At 36.4% G+C, this 15,892-nt stretch overlaps 1 protein-coding gene across 1 annotated transcript in view; it reads left to right on the forward strand.

Annotated features, from left to right (window-relative positions):
• Nucleotides 1–15,892, forward strand: part of NELL2 (neural EGFL like 2) — a gene marked incomplete at its 3' end in the record, with an annotated part of 418,867 nt that overhangs the window by 97,131 nt on the left and 305,844 nt on the right. Inside the window, exons 4-5 of the mRNA XM_080706086.1 lie at nucleotides 13,527–13,700; nucleotides 13,789–13,885. Coding sequence (XP_080562212.1) covers nucleotides 13,527–13,700; nucleotides 13,789–13,885 — 271 coding nt within the window. The remainder of the gene's footprint in view (nucleotides 1–13,526; nucleotides 13,701–13,788; nucleotides 13,886–15,892) is intronic.

Genomic DNA, 15,892 nt, shown 5'->3' on the forward strand with positions numbered 1-15,892 from the left:
GAGAGAACAATAAGAGAGAAAGGGGGAGAGAAAGAAAGAGAGAGAAAAAGACAAACAGACAGACCCAATACACACACACTGGGAATTTCACCCAAAAATGTTCTACCTCAGAGTTACAACCCCAGCTCTATTTAATTTTTTTTTTTTTTAATAAGGTCTCACTAAGTTGCTGAGGGCCTTGCAAAATCCTGAGGCTGGTCTTAAGCCTACTGTTCCAGCCTCCCAAATACTAGGATGATAGGCATGTGCCACTATGCCTCATGTTTGGAAAAATACAGAGGAGTGGTAGAGCTGGGTCATATGGTGGCTCTATTTCTAGTCCATTTCCATACCAAAGTTTATAGTGGCTGTACTAATTTACCATCCCACCAACAGTGTATAAGCTTTCCTTTTACCCACATCCATTTATCTATTTCCATTCTTAAATGTAAATATTAATTTATTTACTTTGCTCTTTTTTGTGTGGTACTGGGGTTCCTGGAAGCCCTTCTACCTCCAGGCTACACTCCCAGACCTATTTTATATTTTTGTTTGGAAACAGGGTCTCTTAAGCCAGCGAGGCTGGCTTCAAATCTGCGCAATCCTCCTGTCTCCGCCTCCCAAGCGCGGGGATTACAAAGTGTGCCACCACATCTGGCCTACACTTTGCTCTTATTTATTCTGAAAGAGTGAATAAGTATCTGGCAACACCTTGTTGATTTTTGTGTGAGTGTGTGTTAAAACTGGGGAGTGAATCCAGGGGCATTCTCTAAGCTAGATTCCAGGGTCTATTTTAAACTTTGAAAGAGGGTCTCATTAAGTTTCTGAGCACCTCACTAAATTCTTGAGACTGGCCTTGAACTTGTGATCCTCCTATCTCAGCCTTCCTGGTATTACTGGTGTGTAACACCACACCTGGATCCTTACAAATATTTATATGTAATGTTCTCAGGTTCATTAAATCATAAGAATTAAAAAGGGTTTTTATTTTATCATTTGGATTTATTTTAAAAATGCTTTTTTTATTAGCATGACATTTTATTTTTATTGTATTGTAGCTAATGAGAAATGTTGAGATGTGCTCATCTGTGTGCATGCAGGCACTAATACATTAACATTTTGTAAAAACCACAGAAACTTTTTTTACATGGATTTTCTAAGTTTCTATTGTCTCTCTTTATATGTACGTATGTAACAGAAGTGGTGAATTGTTTCATCTGAATCCTGTATTTATATTCATTTTTTCTATTAGATCTATTGAGTACTGAGTTAACTCTTAACTTTCCTGCCCAAATTATAGCTTCCCATATTTATCTTATACCTTCACTATTTTTATTTATATTTTGGTCCCATATTTCTTTTTCTAAATTTTTTTTTATTGGTACATTGTATTCATACATCTTAATGGGATGCAAGATGGTGGAGACGTATGTGCACACATCACCCAGTTAGCCCTTACCCAGTTCCCACCCCATTCCCTCCCTCTCCCTCCTTCTCATGTTTGGCTTAGTGATTGATACTGATATATTTGTTAAAGTACATCATGCGCATTAGAGATTTCCCTCTTCTCCCCTCCCATTATTTCTAAAGAACACAATTTTTATCAGGGCAAAATAACCTTAGTTTAAATTTAATAAATTTTGTCTTCAATTATTTTTATATTAACATTTCAAAACGCACACTCTTGTTTTTATACTTCAGTGCTCTCACTTGTTCATCCTCACACTCCTCATGTCTTAATGCAGGTCCGTCCAGGGTTTGGATGCTCAGACCTCTTCACTGTATCCACTAGCTCCACCGGTGATCTGAACATGTCAATTGGTTTTACATCCTATCTCTTTGAAACAGTGACTTCCTATTGTTTTCCCTCCTCTTGATCTTTGCCCTTGGACTCCCAACAAATGCATTCCATGGCCCCTTGTGTCTTCATTTGGATGATTATTTGGAATATCAAACTGTACGTGTCAGAAACTAAACTCATCATCCTCTTTCTCAAACTTCCTCAAATTCGAGTCTTTCCCATTTCAGTAAATGGCAACTATTTTCTTCTAGCTGCTCAGACCACCAACCAACCTTGTTATCTGTTTCTCTCACTTGCACATTAATCCTGAAAAAATATCTTTATTTCTCTCCATTTGAATCGCCTTTAGAGTTTGGCCTTTCTCGTAACCTTCCCTGATCAAAGCAACTCTAGGCATAACCTCCTAACTCATCTCCTTGCAACTCTTCTCTGTCCACACAGCGTACTTTGGACACTACAATCAAATTGATCATTGTACAGTTCAAGACCAGCCTCAGCAGCAACCTAGTGAGACTTGTTTTAAAACTAAAAATGAAAAGGTTTGGGAGTCTAGCTTGGAAATAGAGTGCTCTGGTTCAATCTTTAGTACACATGCATGTGTTCATACACATGCCTCAATCAAAGACCTCTCCAGTGGCTTTCTACATCTAGTTGTCAAAGTCATCCTATTAAGTAATAGCCCCTTAATGACCTCCGTGCCTTCTGATACCTTTATTTCTTCTCTTCCTACTGTTTTGGCCCTTGCCATTCCTCTGCTTTATTGATATTCTTGGAACTTGTGAGGCAGGCTGCAGACTCCTTCAGGGCTTCCCTGGATGTCTTTCTCAATGAGGTCTTCTTTGAACATCCATATTAGATGTCACTTAACCATATCCCTTATTGACCTTTTCTATTTTAATTTTCTCCATAGAGTTTTATCACCATATGACCTATTTTATAATATTTATTTATATTCTCTTAATATAACCAAAAAGGACTGGCATTTTCTTTTATCTCATTGGTTTACTTCTATATTAATGAGTGAGTGAATATAACAAATTCCTTGAAGTGTATATGCCATTTGAATTACAAGTTTCATTTCTGATTACTTATTACATGAGGATAATTATATAGGTGCAAAACAAAAAATGTATTGAAACATTTTTAACAATGAAAACCAAGAATTTATTTAATTGGATATAAAATAAATTATGATTTATGTATACTGTGAAATATTATATATGCAGTAAAAGCATGTGGCTCTACTTTTATTCACATAGAAAGACAATGTATGGTTGAGTGAAAAAGGCTACAAAGGATATACACAAAATGTTAATATTGATCATTTCTTGCTAGCAAGGCCATTAATGATGTTAACTTTCCTCGTGTTTTTATGTATATTCTAAAGTTGATAAAATAATAACCTATTATTTTATGCCACAAAATTAGCTGGGCGTGGTGGCGCACACTTGTAATCCCTGCGCTTGGGAGGCAGAGACAGGAGGATCGCGCAGGTTCGAAGCCAGCCGCGCGCGCTGGCTTAGGAGACCCTGTTTCCAAATAAAAATGTAAAAATAGGTCTGGGAGTGTAGCCCGGAGGTAGAAGGGCTTCCAGGAACCCCAGTACCACCAAATAAATAAATGAATAAATAAATAGGTCTGGGAGTGTAGCCCGGAAGTAGAAGGGCTTCCAGGAACCCCAGTACCACCAAAAAAAAAAAAAATTATATAATATACATACACATGAGCATATACATAAGAAGTATTTTGCAACTAGCCATACCCCTTCCCTCTCTCTGCTTTTTCTTCCTATAAGGCAGAAATACTTAGCTTGGAGACTATAAGTGGACTTGTGAAACTTGTGAACCCCTTGTATAATTTGTAAGCCAAATTTTCACAGTCCTACAAATTTTTATTTTTAGATCACCAAAGTAGCCTATATATTCTGGTGGGTTTTCCCTAATCTTATTCCAGTATGGTCTTGTGCTCATTCTTGAATATAAGGAAGGCTTAGTTTTCTCAAAGTAGCCTATATATTCTGGTGGGTTTTCCCTAATCTTACTCCAGTATGGTCTTGTGCTCATTCTTGAATATAAGGAAGGCTTAGTTTTCTCAAACTGATATTTTAAAAATACATACAATGCCACAAAAATCCTCCTTTTCAGGATCACAACTCAAAACAATGTGTCTTAGAATTTCTTTGTTTCTAACTTGCTTCATCATTAATAGTAATAAATTGCCTCTATTTTACAAGTGGCCTTCTAATTTTTCTTTCCTTTCCTATTTTTATTTTAAGCTCAGTTGTGTAGGGTGATGTGATGGAGAGGTTGTTTTTCAAGACATGTTGAACGCCAGGGCTTCAATCATGAATTAATTTTGCTTGCTACTCATCTCTTCCCTTGGTGATATAATTTTGGCTCTTAGCTATATTATTCATGAGAAACTGTTATCATCTGGCTATTTCCTCTTCTTGCAACAAGACTCTTCTAGTAAGGTTCTTGTTAGTTTTGAAATGCTAAACTTAATCATATGCTTATTATTGAGATCTCTAAGCTTCAGTGTAATTTTGCCTTGTTCAATACTGTGTTCTCAGTATTTATAGTTGAAGACTTGCTAGAATGACTGAACTATAAACCATTTTTTTAAAAAATCCTTTCCTTTATGCTTTAATATAAGAAAGGTCTTTTTTCTTCATAAACGTGAAGTTGGTCTGCCTCAGGAGTTTATGAATTGTTGGTCACTGGATGTATTCAGATAAACTGAATGACCATTTTGAAGTAAGTATCATAAATAAGAGATAAGCATTACTATTTGGAAAGATCTTTCTAAATTTTTTTTCTTATGACACTGAGGTTGGAAACCAGGTGCATTCTACTCTGAGATACACCCCCAGGCCTATTTTATTTTTAATTGGAAAAAGAGCCAGGTGTTGTGGCACACGCTTGTAATCCCAGTACCTGGGAGGCTAATCACAGGTTCACAGCCAGCATCAGCTACTTAGTGAGGTCCTCTGCAACTCAGTGAGACCTTGTTTCAAAATAAAGAATAAGCAATAGGGCTGGGGGTATAGCTCAGAGGTAGAATGCTGTCACGTTCCATCTCCAGGAATACACACACACACACACACACACACACACACACACACACACACACGAAATTTGATGCAGGGTCTCACGAAGTTATTACTGAGACTGGCCTTGAACTTGATACATCTGTCCCAACCTCCCAAGTAATGGGATTACCATGTGTGTCATAACACCTGGCTTTTCACTAAATTATTTTCTACCCCCTAGGAGTCATGCTTGTTTAAGTTAAAATTCACTCTGAAAATTTGCTGATGTTTAGACAGAACGCCTAATTATGTCAAAGAAAATATAAATCACAAAATTGACCTAAGTGGAGTGGTTACTCTTATCTGTGAACTAGGCAAAGTAAGCATTTACATTTCATATTTCATTTAATTCTTAGAACCATCATATGATGTTTTGCCTTCTTTATCCTCATAGGTTAGGAAAGGATACTGAAGCTGGGGAGGATTTTAGCTTTTCCATTTTCACAGGAAATTCTGAAGACCAGATTAAGAGATTCTAACCTCTGATATTTCTGCATTATAATGCTTTGCTAATGACTAAATGCCAGTAAAAACAAAGAAACAGATCTTTCTATCTTCTTGAGAATGATGTGATTTTATTCTTCCTTATTGCTGAGTAGAATTCTATTGTGTATATTTCCATAATTTTTCAATCCATACATCTGTTGATGGAGACCTAGTTTGGTTCCATATTTTGGCTATTATGAATTGTGCTGTTATGAACATGGGTATGCATATGTTAATGTAGTTCTCTGATTTCAACAAAGATACCCAGGAGTCACATCATTCGCAAGAAGATGGGAAGGCCTTGAGAACTTTATGTTAAGTGAGATCAGCCAAGCACTGAAAGAGAAGGGACATATATTTTCTCTAATATGCCTAAACTAGGGAGTATTAGGAATATCAGAGGAACTCCAGATAATGGATGGGAAACCTCAGCAAAGCTAGAAAGGAAGGGTAGGAAATGAAGACAGCTCAGGTTGATTAATGGAGGAGCTACATTTGAATATGTCCATAAGTGTGAATGTAGCATGACCAACCTGGACACTTAATTTGGGGAGAGGGGAAAGGGGAAGCAGGGTGGGCTAAGGATACCAAGCACTGTGTGAATGTATGCCTTTTCCAATATGATCTACATAAAAATAAATCTAAAAAAATAAAAATAAATAAACACAAGTATCATCAACATTGTTTTAATAAGGTATCACCAAAATGTACATTTTTCTCTCTGCTCTCCCATGTCCACTAACCTTGGAGGGGATCACTGAGAGTAGCACGGTGAAGCATTTCTCTATGAGAGGTTTAGAAAGCTTTGTAACTCTGTAATTTTGACCCTCTCCGGGACCTCACTAGTTATGTCTTGTTGGACGTGCTGGAGCCTTCATCTTACCAGTGCTGCCACCCAGTTTCCTGGAGAGTAGATTCCTCTCCTGTTTTGCCTGTAGCTTCTGTTGCCTGGCCTCTGCGTTCTTCCACTTAAAACTGGATTCAGGTTTCTTGTCATTTATATAATTGATTTAAAGAATCTAGATTTATAAATGATGCCTTATTGAAATTACTGATTTCTCATGGAAATAGTTAACATTTATCAGTGTGTAGAATGTTTCAGGTAACCTGTTTTCTCTGAATTATGACCTTGCTTCCTCACTGTACAGCTTAGGAGCTTGGGGCAGTGAGAAGCCAGGTAATCTGCCAGGTCACAGGTAGTAGTGAGAGGCTGAGCAGTTTTCAGTGTAAGTACTTTGCAGCTCTGTCTTCTGTGAGCTACAACAGTGATATATTTGTCACTAGAAGTACATGTGGCTTTTCTTTAGGTGAGTAGTTTACTATGGGGTGGTAGCTTAAAGTACTGAGGTGATCTGATCATTTTTCTATTTAGGTTTAATTTAAGGCAGCAGAAAAATTCTCATTTCATATTGTGCAACCTTTTTGTCAGATGAGATGTGACCTTATTTTTATCCTTTGATCTTGAGCTATTAAAGAGGTTGTTAAAATGAATGATTCCCTGCCACGGTTGCCTATTTCTCTGAAGCCTAATCTTAAATTAGTTTATATTTCTGCCAATGCAAAGGATATTTGAATAACAAGGGCATAAATTATGATAAAGGGTGAACTTTATTTCTGATTCTAGCTACCTCTCAAAATTATGAATAACAAATCAGAGAGATGTGATATGTTCCAGTGTGACAAATTATCTTCTTGGGACTTAAAGTATGAGTTTTAATTTAATATAGCTTATGCTCATTAAAGATAAAACTGAAAATAAAGGATATGGAAGAGAATGTTGAAAATTACTCATAGCTGTGTCACTCAAACATTACTTTAAAAAACATTGATGCATTTCGTTTCAATTACATATCAATTACATATAAGTTAGGGCTCTTGGTTGAAAGGTGACTTTGGAGGCAGTGGATGGGAGGAAAGCTTACAGAACTGATGGAAGGTGGGACCATCAGGATTTGGAATGGGAAATAGCTGAAATGTGCCCTGGTCTGGCAGCACACAGAAAGCAAGATGCATAGTGACCTTAACTAGGTGACCAGGATGCTGTTGCCACCAGGACAGTTACTGCCGGCCTTCTCTTTCTTGTTGTCTTCCATCTAGATTCTCAGTCTCAGGAAAAAGAGTTTGATTGACAGGGTGTATCATGGGCCTGCCTCTGCCAGGGAAAGGACGAGGGAGGATTTGACCTTTTTTCTTTTGAAATAAAAATGATAGCTAATATTTGATATCTTCACTAATTTTTGTGTGCTTTCTTAAATTAGCTCATTCAAATCCTCATCAGAATTCTATGAGGCAAGTGGTATTAGCATCTCTCTTTTATACTGGAATAACAACAGCACTATCTCTGTCCCTGAAAAGGATACCTGGATGGGAACACAGCCATCTGGTTGTTGAGCTCACATGTTTAACAACTCAGCTGTTTCGAACTTTGGTAGGGTGGCAAAATGGGGGAGAGCTAATACTGTCTCTTCTGAAAATTCATCTAGTGAGAGAGTGAACTTCTGAAAATTTCATTGATCAAAATACACCCAATTCACAGAAGGAGAAGATACATATGTTTCCTCTAATATGCCCAAACTAGGAAACACAAAGGATACCAGTGGGAATTCAGATATTAGAGGGGAAATACTAGCTAAGTTTGAATGGAAAGATAGGAGAGGAGGAAGGCTGATCTTGATTAATGAGGGTCTACACCTGAACATGTGTAAAGTTATGAATAAGACATGGTTAAGCTGGACAGCCATTGGTGGGAGGGGGGAAGGGAAAACGGGGGCGGGGGGGAGAGAGCACCAAATATAGTTTAAATGTATACTATTTATGTTCAATAAAAAAATTGTTAAAAGAAAAAAAATACACCCAATGGCTGGGCGTGGTGGTGCACACTTGTAATCCCCGCACTTGGGAGGCAGAGACAGGAGGATTGCGCAGGTTCGAAGCCAGCCTTGCTGGCTTAAGAGAACCTGTTTCCAAATAAAAAAATATAAAATAGGTCTGGGAGTGTAGCCTGGAGGTAGAATGGTTTCCAGGAACACAAGTACCACAAAACAAAAACAAAAACAACAACAAAAATACACCCAGTGATCATTATAATACTTTAAACCTTTAAAAATTATGCAATAATTATAGTTCCATGTAGATTCATGTATTTATATGGTTTGTACATCTTAATAGTGACTTTTTTTCCTTTTTTAAATTTATTGGTGCATTAAAATCATTCATCTTAATGAAGCACAGGATGGTAGAGACATACATGCACACATTACCCAATTAGCCCTTACCCAATTCCCACCCCATTCCTTCCCCTTCCCTCCTTCTCATGTTTTGTTTAATGATTAACTTTGATATGTTTGTCAATGTACATTTCCCTCTTTCCCTCTCCCAATCCCCCTCCTTCTTCATCTAGAGTTCCTCCTATGACCCATTTTCTTCATTGCTTCTGCAAATTTTAGGGAGAGGATCTGATTTTTTATTTTTTGTGACTGACTAATCTCACTTAGCATAATATTCTACAGTTTCATTCATTTCTCTGCAAATGACATAATTTTGTTCTTCTTTATGGCAGAGTAAAATTACATTGTGTACATAGTACATAGTTTTGTAAACTATTCATCTGATGATGGACATCTTGGCTGGTTCCATAGTTTGACAATTGTGAATTGTGTGGCTATGAACATAGATATGAATGCATTCATCTGGTATTTTGGTTTCCATTCTTTTGGGTAGATACCCAGAAGTGATATTTCTGGGTTATATGATAGGTTCATTCCCATTCTTCAGAGGATCCTCATACTGTTTTCCAAAGTGGTTGCAGTAATTTGCACTCCCACCAAAAATGTAGTAGAGTTCCCACTTCTCCATATCCTCACCAGCATTTGTTATTTGTTTTAAATGATTACCATTCTGATTGGAGTTAGGTAAAATCACAGGGTACTTTTTATTTGCATCTCTCTGATTGTTAATGATGTTGAGCATTTTTTCATGTATTTATTGGCCATTTGAATTTCTTTTGTGAAGTGTCTATCTAGTTCACTTGACCATTTTTTGATTGGGTTATTTGTTTTCTTAGTTCTGAGTTTCTTGAGTTCTCTGTATATTCTAGATATTAGCCTGTATCAGAGCAATAGTTGGCAAAACTTTTCTCTTATTTTGTTGGCTCTCTGTTGAGGTTCTTGATAGTTTCCTTTGCTGTAATGAAGCTCTTCCATTTAATGCAGTTCTATTTATTGATCTTAACTTTAACTTCTTGTGCCTTTTTAGTCTTGTTGAGAAAGTTTTTACCTGTGCTTATATGTTGAAGTGTTGCATCTATGCCCTCTTCAAGGAGCTGGAAGGTCTCTGGTTTGATTTTCAAGTTCTTGATCCATCTTGAATTGACTCATGTGCAGGGTGAGAAAGTGGAGTTTTATTTCCAATTTTCTGTGCATAGTTAACCAGTTTTGTCATCACTGTTTGTTGAAGAGGCTATCTTTTTTTCCCCAGTGTATGTTTTGGCCCCTTTGTCAAAAATAAGATTTGTTTCTGAGTCTTCTATTCTGCTCCATTGTTCTATGTGTCTGTTTTTGTGCGATACTGTGCTGTTTTTATCATTATGGCTTTGTAGTATAGTTTAAAATCAGGTATTGTGATGCCTCTTGCAATGGTCTTGTTGCTGAGAACTACTTTGGCTGTTTATTTTTTGTTCCAATTGAATTTAAGGACTGATTTTTTCTATGACTTGAGGATTTACCTTAGTAATTTAATGGGTACTTCATTGAATCTATAGATCACTTTTGAAAGAATGGCCATTTTGGTGATATTTATTCTACCTATCCAAGAACTTGGAAGATCTTTTCATCTCCTTAAGTCTTCAATTTCTTTTTTCAATGTTTTATAATTTTCTTTGTAGAGGTCTTTACCTTCTTGGCTAGTTTATTCCTAAGTATTTTAATTTTTGAGGGGGATATCCTGAGGGAAAGTGTTTTCTGGATTTTGTTTTCAGTGGATTCATGGTTGGCATACAGGAAACCTGATTTTTTAAAGATTTTTTATCTTGACATTTTGCTGAATTGGTTGATCAGTTCTGTAACCTTTTTGGTCGAGTTTGTTGGGTCTTCCAAGTACAGTATCATGTCATCTGCAAATACAGATAGTTTTAGTTCTTCTTTTGCTATTTGTACTCCTTTGGTTTATTTCTCTTGCCTTATTGCTCTGGCTAGAGTCTCTAGTGATAAGGGACATCCTTGTCTTGTTTTTAGGGTCAATTCTTGTACTTTTCTCCTCTTTAATATAATGTTGGCTGTGGGCTTATTGTATATTGCCTTTATGATGTTGAAGTATGTTTCTTCTATTCCAATTCTCTGCAGTGCTTTTAGCATAAATTGCTGTTGGATTTTGTCAAATGCTTTTTCAGCACCTATTGAAATGATTTTTGTTTTTGGTTTTTTATGTGATGAATTACATGGACTATTTTTTTTTATTTGAACCAGATTTGCATTTCTGGGATGAACCCTAGTGTCATGCTGTATGATTTTCTTGATGTGGTTCTGAATGTGTATTTTATTCAACTTTCTTTTCTCTTTTGACTTGAACCTTTCATCCAGGGTTCTCCCATGGAGGTTTCCTACATAGCTTTAGGGCCACTGGCCACCCACCCAGAGCATAAGTCTTTATCAAGCCTTCTTTTCTGAGGTGTCTTTTCATCACTCAGCCTTTGGAACACATCTCTCACCTTTTTGTCCCCTGATCTCACTGGCCATATTTACTGATTTCCTTTGCTGATTCCTCCTAAAAATGTTGAAATGGTCTTTTTCATCTATAGTAATTTCCAAGGTAATCCTTATGTATTTATGGCTTTCAGTATAACATTTCACTATGACTCCCAAATTTCTATGTTTATATGTACCTCTTTCCATCTCAGACATAGTCTCTTCCCTATTCATTAACAGTACATAACATAAACATAACGTATTACATTTATTTTATTTATAAAATTATATTTTGTTTTAATTTAAATTACATTTTAACATAAAACCATGAAATTGTACATATTAGTGATATATCATGTGATGTTTATTGTTTAATGTTTAAATCATGTTAAACATGTATTTCTTTAGATACTTTCTCTATTTCTCTATTATGAAAGCTTTCAAAATCATTTCTTCTAGTTTTATGAACTGTATAGTACATTATTTTACTCTGTAGTAATAAATCACAGTGACTTTTTTCCTAATCGTAACTCAGTACCCATGACCAAACTGTTCCCAACCCTTCCTCCCCACTATTTTCTCCAGCTTCTGTATCCACAGTTCTACTCTCAAGATCCTAAGAGATAAACTTTTTGAGATTATGCATTTAAGTGAGATCGTGAAATTTGTCTTTCTGTGTCTGGTTTACTTCACTTAACATAATTATCTCACATTGTTGAGGTTACTGTGTCCCTAGCATGAGTCGAGGTTTGTGTGTTGGTGAGAGAAAGCTGAGGTTGAATGAGAGAAGAACTGCCACACAAGATCAGATTTAAGCTTTTCCATTTTATTTAGTATTTGTTACAGTTTTTATATTTTCTTTTTTGGCAGAAAAGCAAGGGCATAGCCATGCAAGCAGGGTCTCCAAGGACAGGAAAAGTCTTATTTTTTATAGAGTTTAGGGTAAGGGTGCCAGACATTTAAAAAATCATAGTATGCTTTGTCTCACTTCACAAGACTGACTCAAACTTAATTTTATACATTGGCCCAAACTAAGGTCAGTTTGAAATTAATGTTTGGCCCAAACTTTATCCTTGGGAAAAAACCTTTGTTGCCTGAGTCTCTCACAAGCTGATGCCCATCAGTTTTAGTTATAATGCTTATACATAAAATTCCAATTATACATATTGATCCAAGTAATCCTAAAATTATTTTTTTTAAAAAAGGAATGCTAGACATACTTCATGGGGGATCTACACCATTGCAGATCACCTAATCGAGCTTTCTCAAGATCTGCATAAGATGCTGTAACATCCAGTGCCATCCATGTTGTCATAAATCACAGAATTTCATTCTCTTTAATGGATGAATAGTATTCCATTATGTATATGAACCAGGTCTTTTTTTTTTTTTACCCATTCATCACTTAATGGATCCATTATTTCCATTTCTTAGCTACTGTGAATAGTTCTGCAATAATGAACACAGGAGTGCTCTTAGATGTATATACTGATTTCATTTCCTTTGGATATATACTCAGTAGTGAGGTTCTTGGACCATATGATAGTTCTATTTTTAACTTTTGTGAGGAGCCTCCACACTGTTTTTCCATAATGGCTGTACTAATTTATATTCCTATCCACAGTGTGCAAGGTTACCATTTTTTTTCAAATCTCTATTCATTTCCTTTAAACTTGCTCCTCACCTTCCTCGATGGTCTCCATCTCCGTAAGTGGCACTTTCTGTTTTTCTCTTGCTCAAGTTCAGAACAGTAGAGTGAAAAGCTCTGCCTCTGCCACTTTTTGTTTGTCAGTACTCCACATCAGCAAATTTTGTTAGATCTATTCTCAGAAATAGATGTAGAATAGAACCACACCTGCCACAACTCCCTTGACCCAAGATATCAGTCTTCTGGATTATTGCAGTAGCTTCAAACTGCTCTGGTTCCCTTCACAGCCCCTGCTTACTCATTCCCTTCCATTGCTGAATAGTATTCCTGCTTAGCCTTTCACCTATTGGAGGATTTCAGCATGACTTTACAGTTTCTAATATTACTATAGCCAGTTCTCCTTGGTTGGAGAGAGAATGTTTTTTTAGGGATTTTTTCTTTCTTTTTTGGCCTGCGTCCTTTGGTATTTCTGACTGTGGCTTCTCCGGCTCAAACCCAGGAAACTCACTATCAAATTATCTCTTGGGTCCTGAGGTTCCTAGCTAGTTTTCTGTCTTTTATCACACTTCTTTCAAACACTTCTTTTATTCCCACTGCAACAAATTTAAATTATCTTTTAACTGATACATAAAAATGTAAGAATTGCACATGTGTATGGGGTACCATGTATATATTGTGTAGAGTGTTTCAACTCTTATGTTCATTTTAAACATAATGTCTAATCATACATAAGAAGAGGAATGGGAAAATATATCTGCTCCATATTTCTATAGGCGCAGCTTGCCTCAATCATCTTTGAACTTTATTTTTAACATATCCCATGTGGCTTTCTCTCTGCAGGTACCTAGAGCTGGAGAGCAGTGGTCATCGGAATGAGATCCGGCTGCATTACCGCACTGGCAGTCACCGTCCTCACACGGAAGTGTTCCCTTACATTCTAGCTGACAACAAGTGGCACAAGCTCTCCTTAGCCATCAGTGCCTCCCATTTGATTTTATACATTGACTGCAATAAGTAAGTAGCCTGTCTCCTTTCAGGAAAAGGGAGATTCTAAGCAGTGACTGTCTACTCATGTTCCTTCTCTGATCTTCCTTTTTTGCAGAATTTATGAAAGAGTAGTGGAAAAGCCCTCTACAGACTTGCCTCAAGGCACAACCTTGTGGTTGGGACAGAGAAATAATGCACATGGATATTTTAAGGTATGTTTGGCTTTGGTTTGAGTATAAAATGTAAATGTTTTCTAATGAATTTGGAAAAGTATATTTTACTTTTTATGATGGGAAGCACAAATTTTTGCTATATATAATTTTTATTTGTGTATGTTTCTGTTTATTTTACCTCTTCTTTGACAGTGATATTTTGGTATCACTGTAAAAAGTGATATTTTGGTATTATTTTACAGTAGTTGTTTGGTAAAATAACTACTCAGTGAGTTTGCTTTTTAAGCATTATAGAGATGATCATGAGATTGCCATTGCATCAGTTAACATGTCATTCTTGAAATTAAGCATTCAAAGTAATAAAATTCTAAAATGCTAATATGCAATAAATGCTTCATCACTGATGATTCTTTGATGATAGTTTTTTAGCGATGTTAATAGAGGATTGGGAGCTTTTCAAAATGCATTGTTCATGGTCTCCTTGCACTTCACAAGTGAGAAAAGAATACATATCTGTCCAAATAGAAAGCAGCCAAAATTCCTATCCATTTCTTTAGTGTGTACTTAGAGGCGCTTCATAGAGTTTCATATTTGAAGAGGATCAAAAGACATCCCATTTAATTCCTGTGTTTTACAATTGAAGAAATAGAATCCATAGAATTGCTTGATTGCCAGTCTATAGTGTGACCATTTCCTCCCAGTGACCACAACAGGGCCTGTGATGCAGAAGTGATGTAATGAACAGTTGTTAATTCAAATAGTGATAGGAGATAAGTCCATCTCATGGGTTTCATAGTAGAATAGGTACTCATGAATTTAAAATTGTGTTCTGCGCAAAGCTTATGATTTTTAGAAAGGTGTTTTAAAAACATATTTAAACATTGCTATTACCTGGAAACCAGGTGCTTTGCATAAATTTTGTTGTCTAATTCTTCATCTTGCTAGTGATGATGCAGGGTCCTTTTTCCTTTCATATGCATGAATAAGTCTTTGAAAGTTTAACTAACCTGTCCAAAGCCAGGCAGTTAGTAAGTGCCATATGTGGGAAATTGATTTTATGCTTACAAATTCTAAAAATCAATCCTTTTTTCCTGTTTAAGGGATGTCAGATGCATGCTGTGAGTTCCAAATCTCTCCTCTATTTAATTTTGATGCTCTTTCCCAGGGAGCCCAGATGTGACTTCGCAGTCCTCACACATCAATTATGTGTCCAACCCTAGGGTGTCATCATTTTATCCATCTGTGAACGGTACCCGTGAGAACTGTGCAGTGCACAAACTACGTGACTGCATGTAGTAGCCTTGTTTTCATGTTGCTGCTTCTCATTGATAGGAGTTTGTTCACAAGTTACTTCTTCCATCCAAGCTCAAGCAAACCACAGATCCAGTTATTGTCAAACAGCATACCAAAACATTTATCCCTCATATTGAGGGTGCTGTTAATCAGACTACACATGTAGAAGATACGTAGACCAGTACTTAACTGGTAAATCTTTATAGATATTTTTAAAATTGTCGTCATAACGTGTTGTTGCCATCATCACCCCTGCCATTAGACAGTCTGCATTTATCAAAGGAATAAAGAATATCAGTTAAAGGAAATACATGAAGTTGATGAAGGAAGAGTGGGTGGTGGATGAAAGGGACAGCTGCAGTGTCTGATGAGATTGTTTCTGAGTTGCCACTGGCCTTTGCTTTAAGAGCTCACCAAGCTAGAATCTAATTATACCTAATGACTAAGGATGCAGGCACATTTTACCTATAAGCATTGATGAAACCTTAAGTGTAAAATAGTCATTTCCAGCTGGTGTATGCAAAGTTCCATGTTAAGTTTTGTGTACTCTAAAGGACTCAGCACTAAATCTGACTGCAGTTGTTTAACATTGTCAATTTGAATTGAAAAATTAGTTATAAAAGATACCACTAAAAATGAGAAATGCTAAGGCAAGCTTTGATTTCATGACTTCAGGACTTTGTGTTTCTATCATTTTCTTTTTGATCATTAAAGTTAATTTAAATTGATATTAATTTCAGTGGTGTTCAAACC

The sequence above is a fragment of the Muscardinus avellanarius genome (genome assembly GCF_963383645.1).
Source record: "Muscardinus avellanarius genome assembly, chromosome: 11".
NCBI lineage: Eukaryota > Metazoa > Chordata > Mammalia > Rodentia > Gliridae > Muscardinus > Muscardinus avellanarius.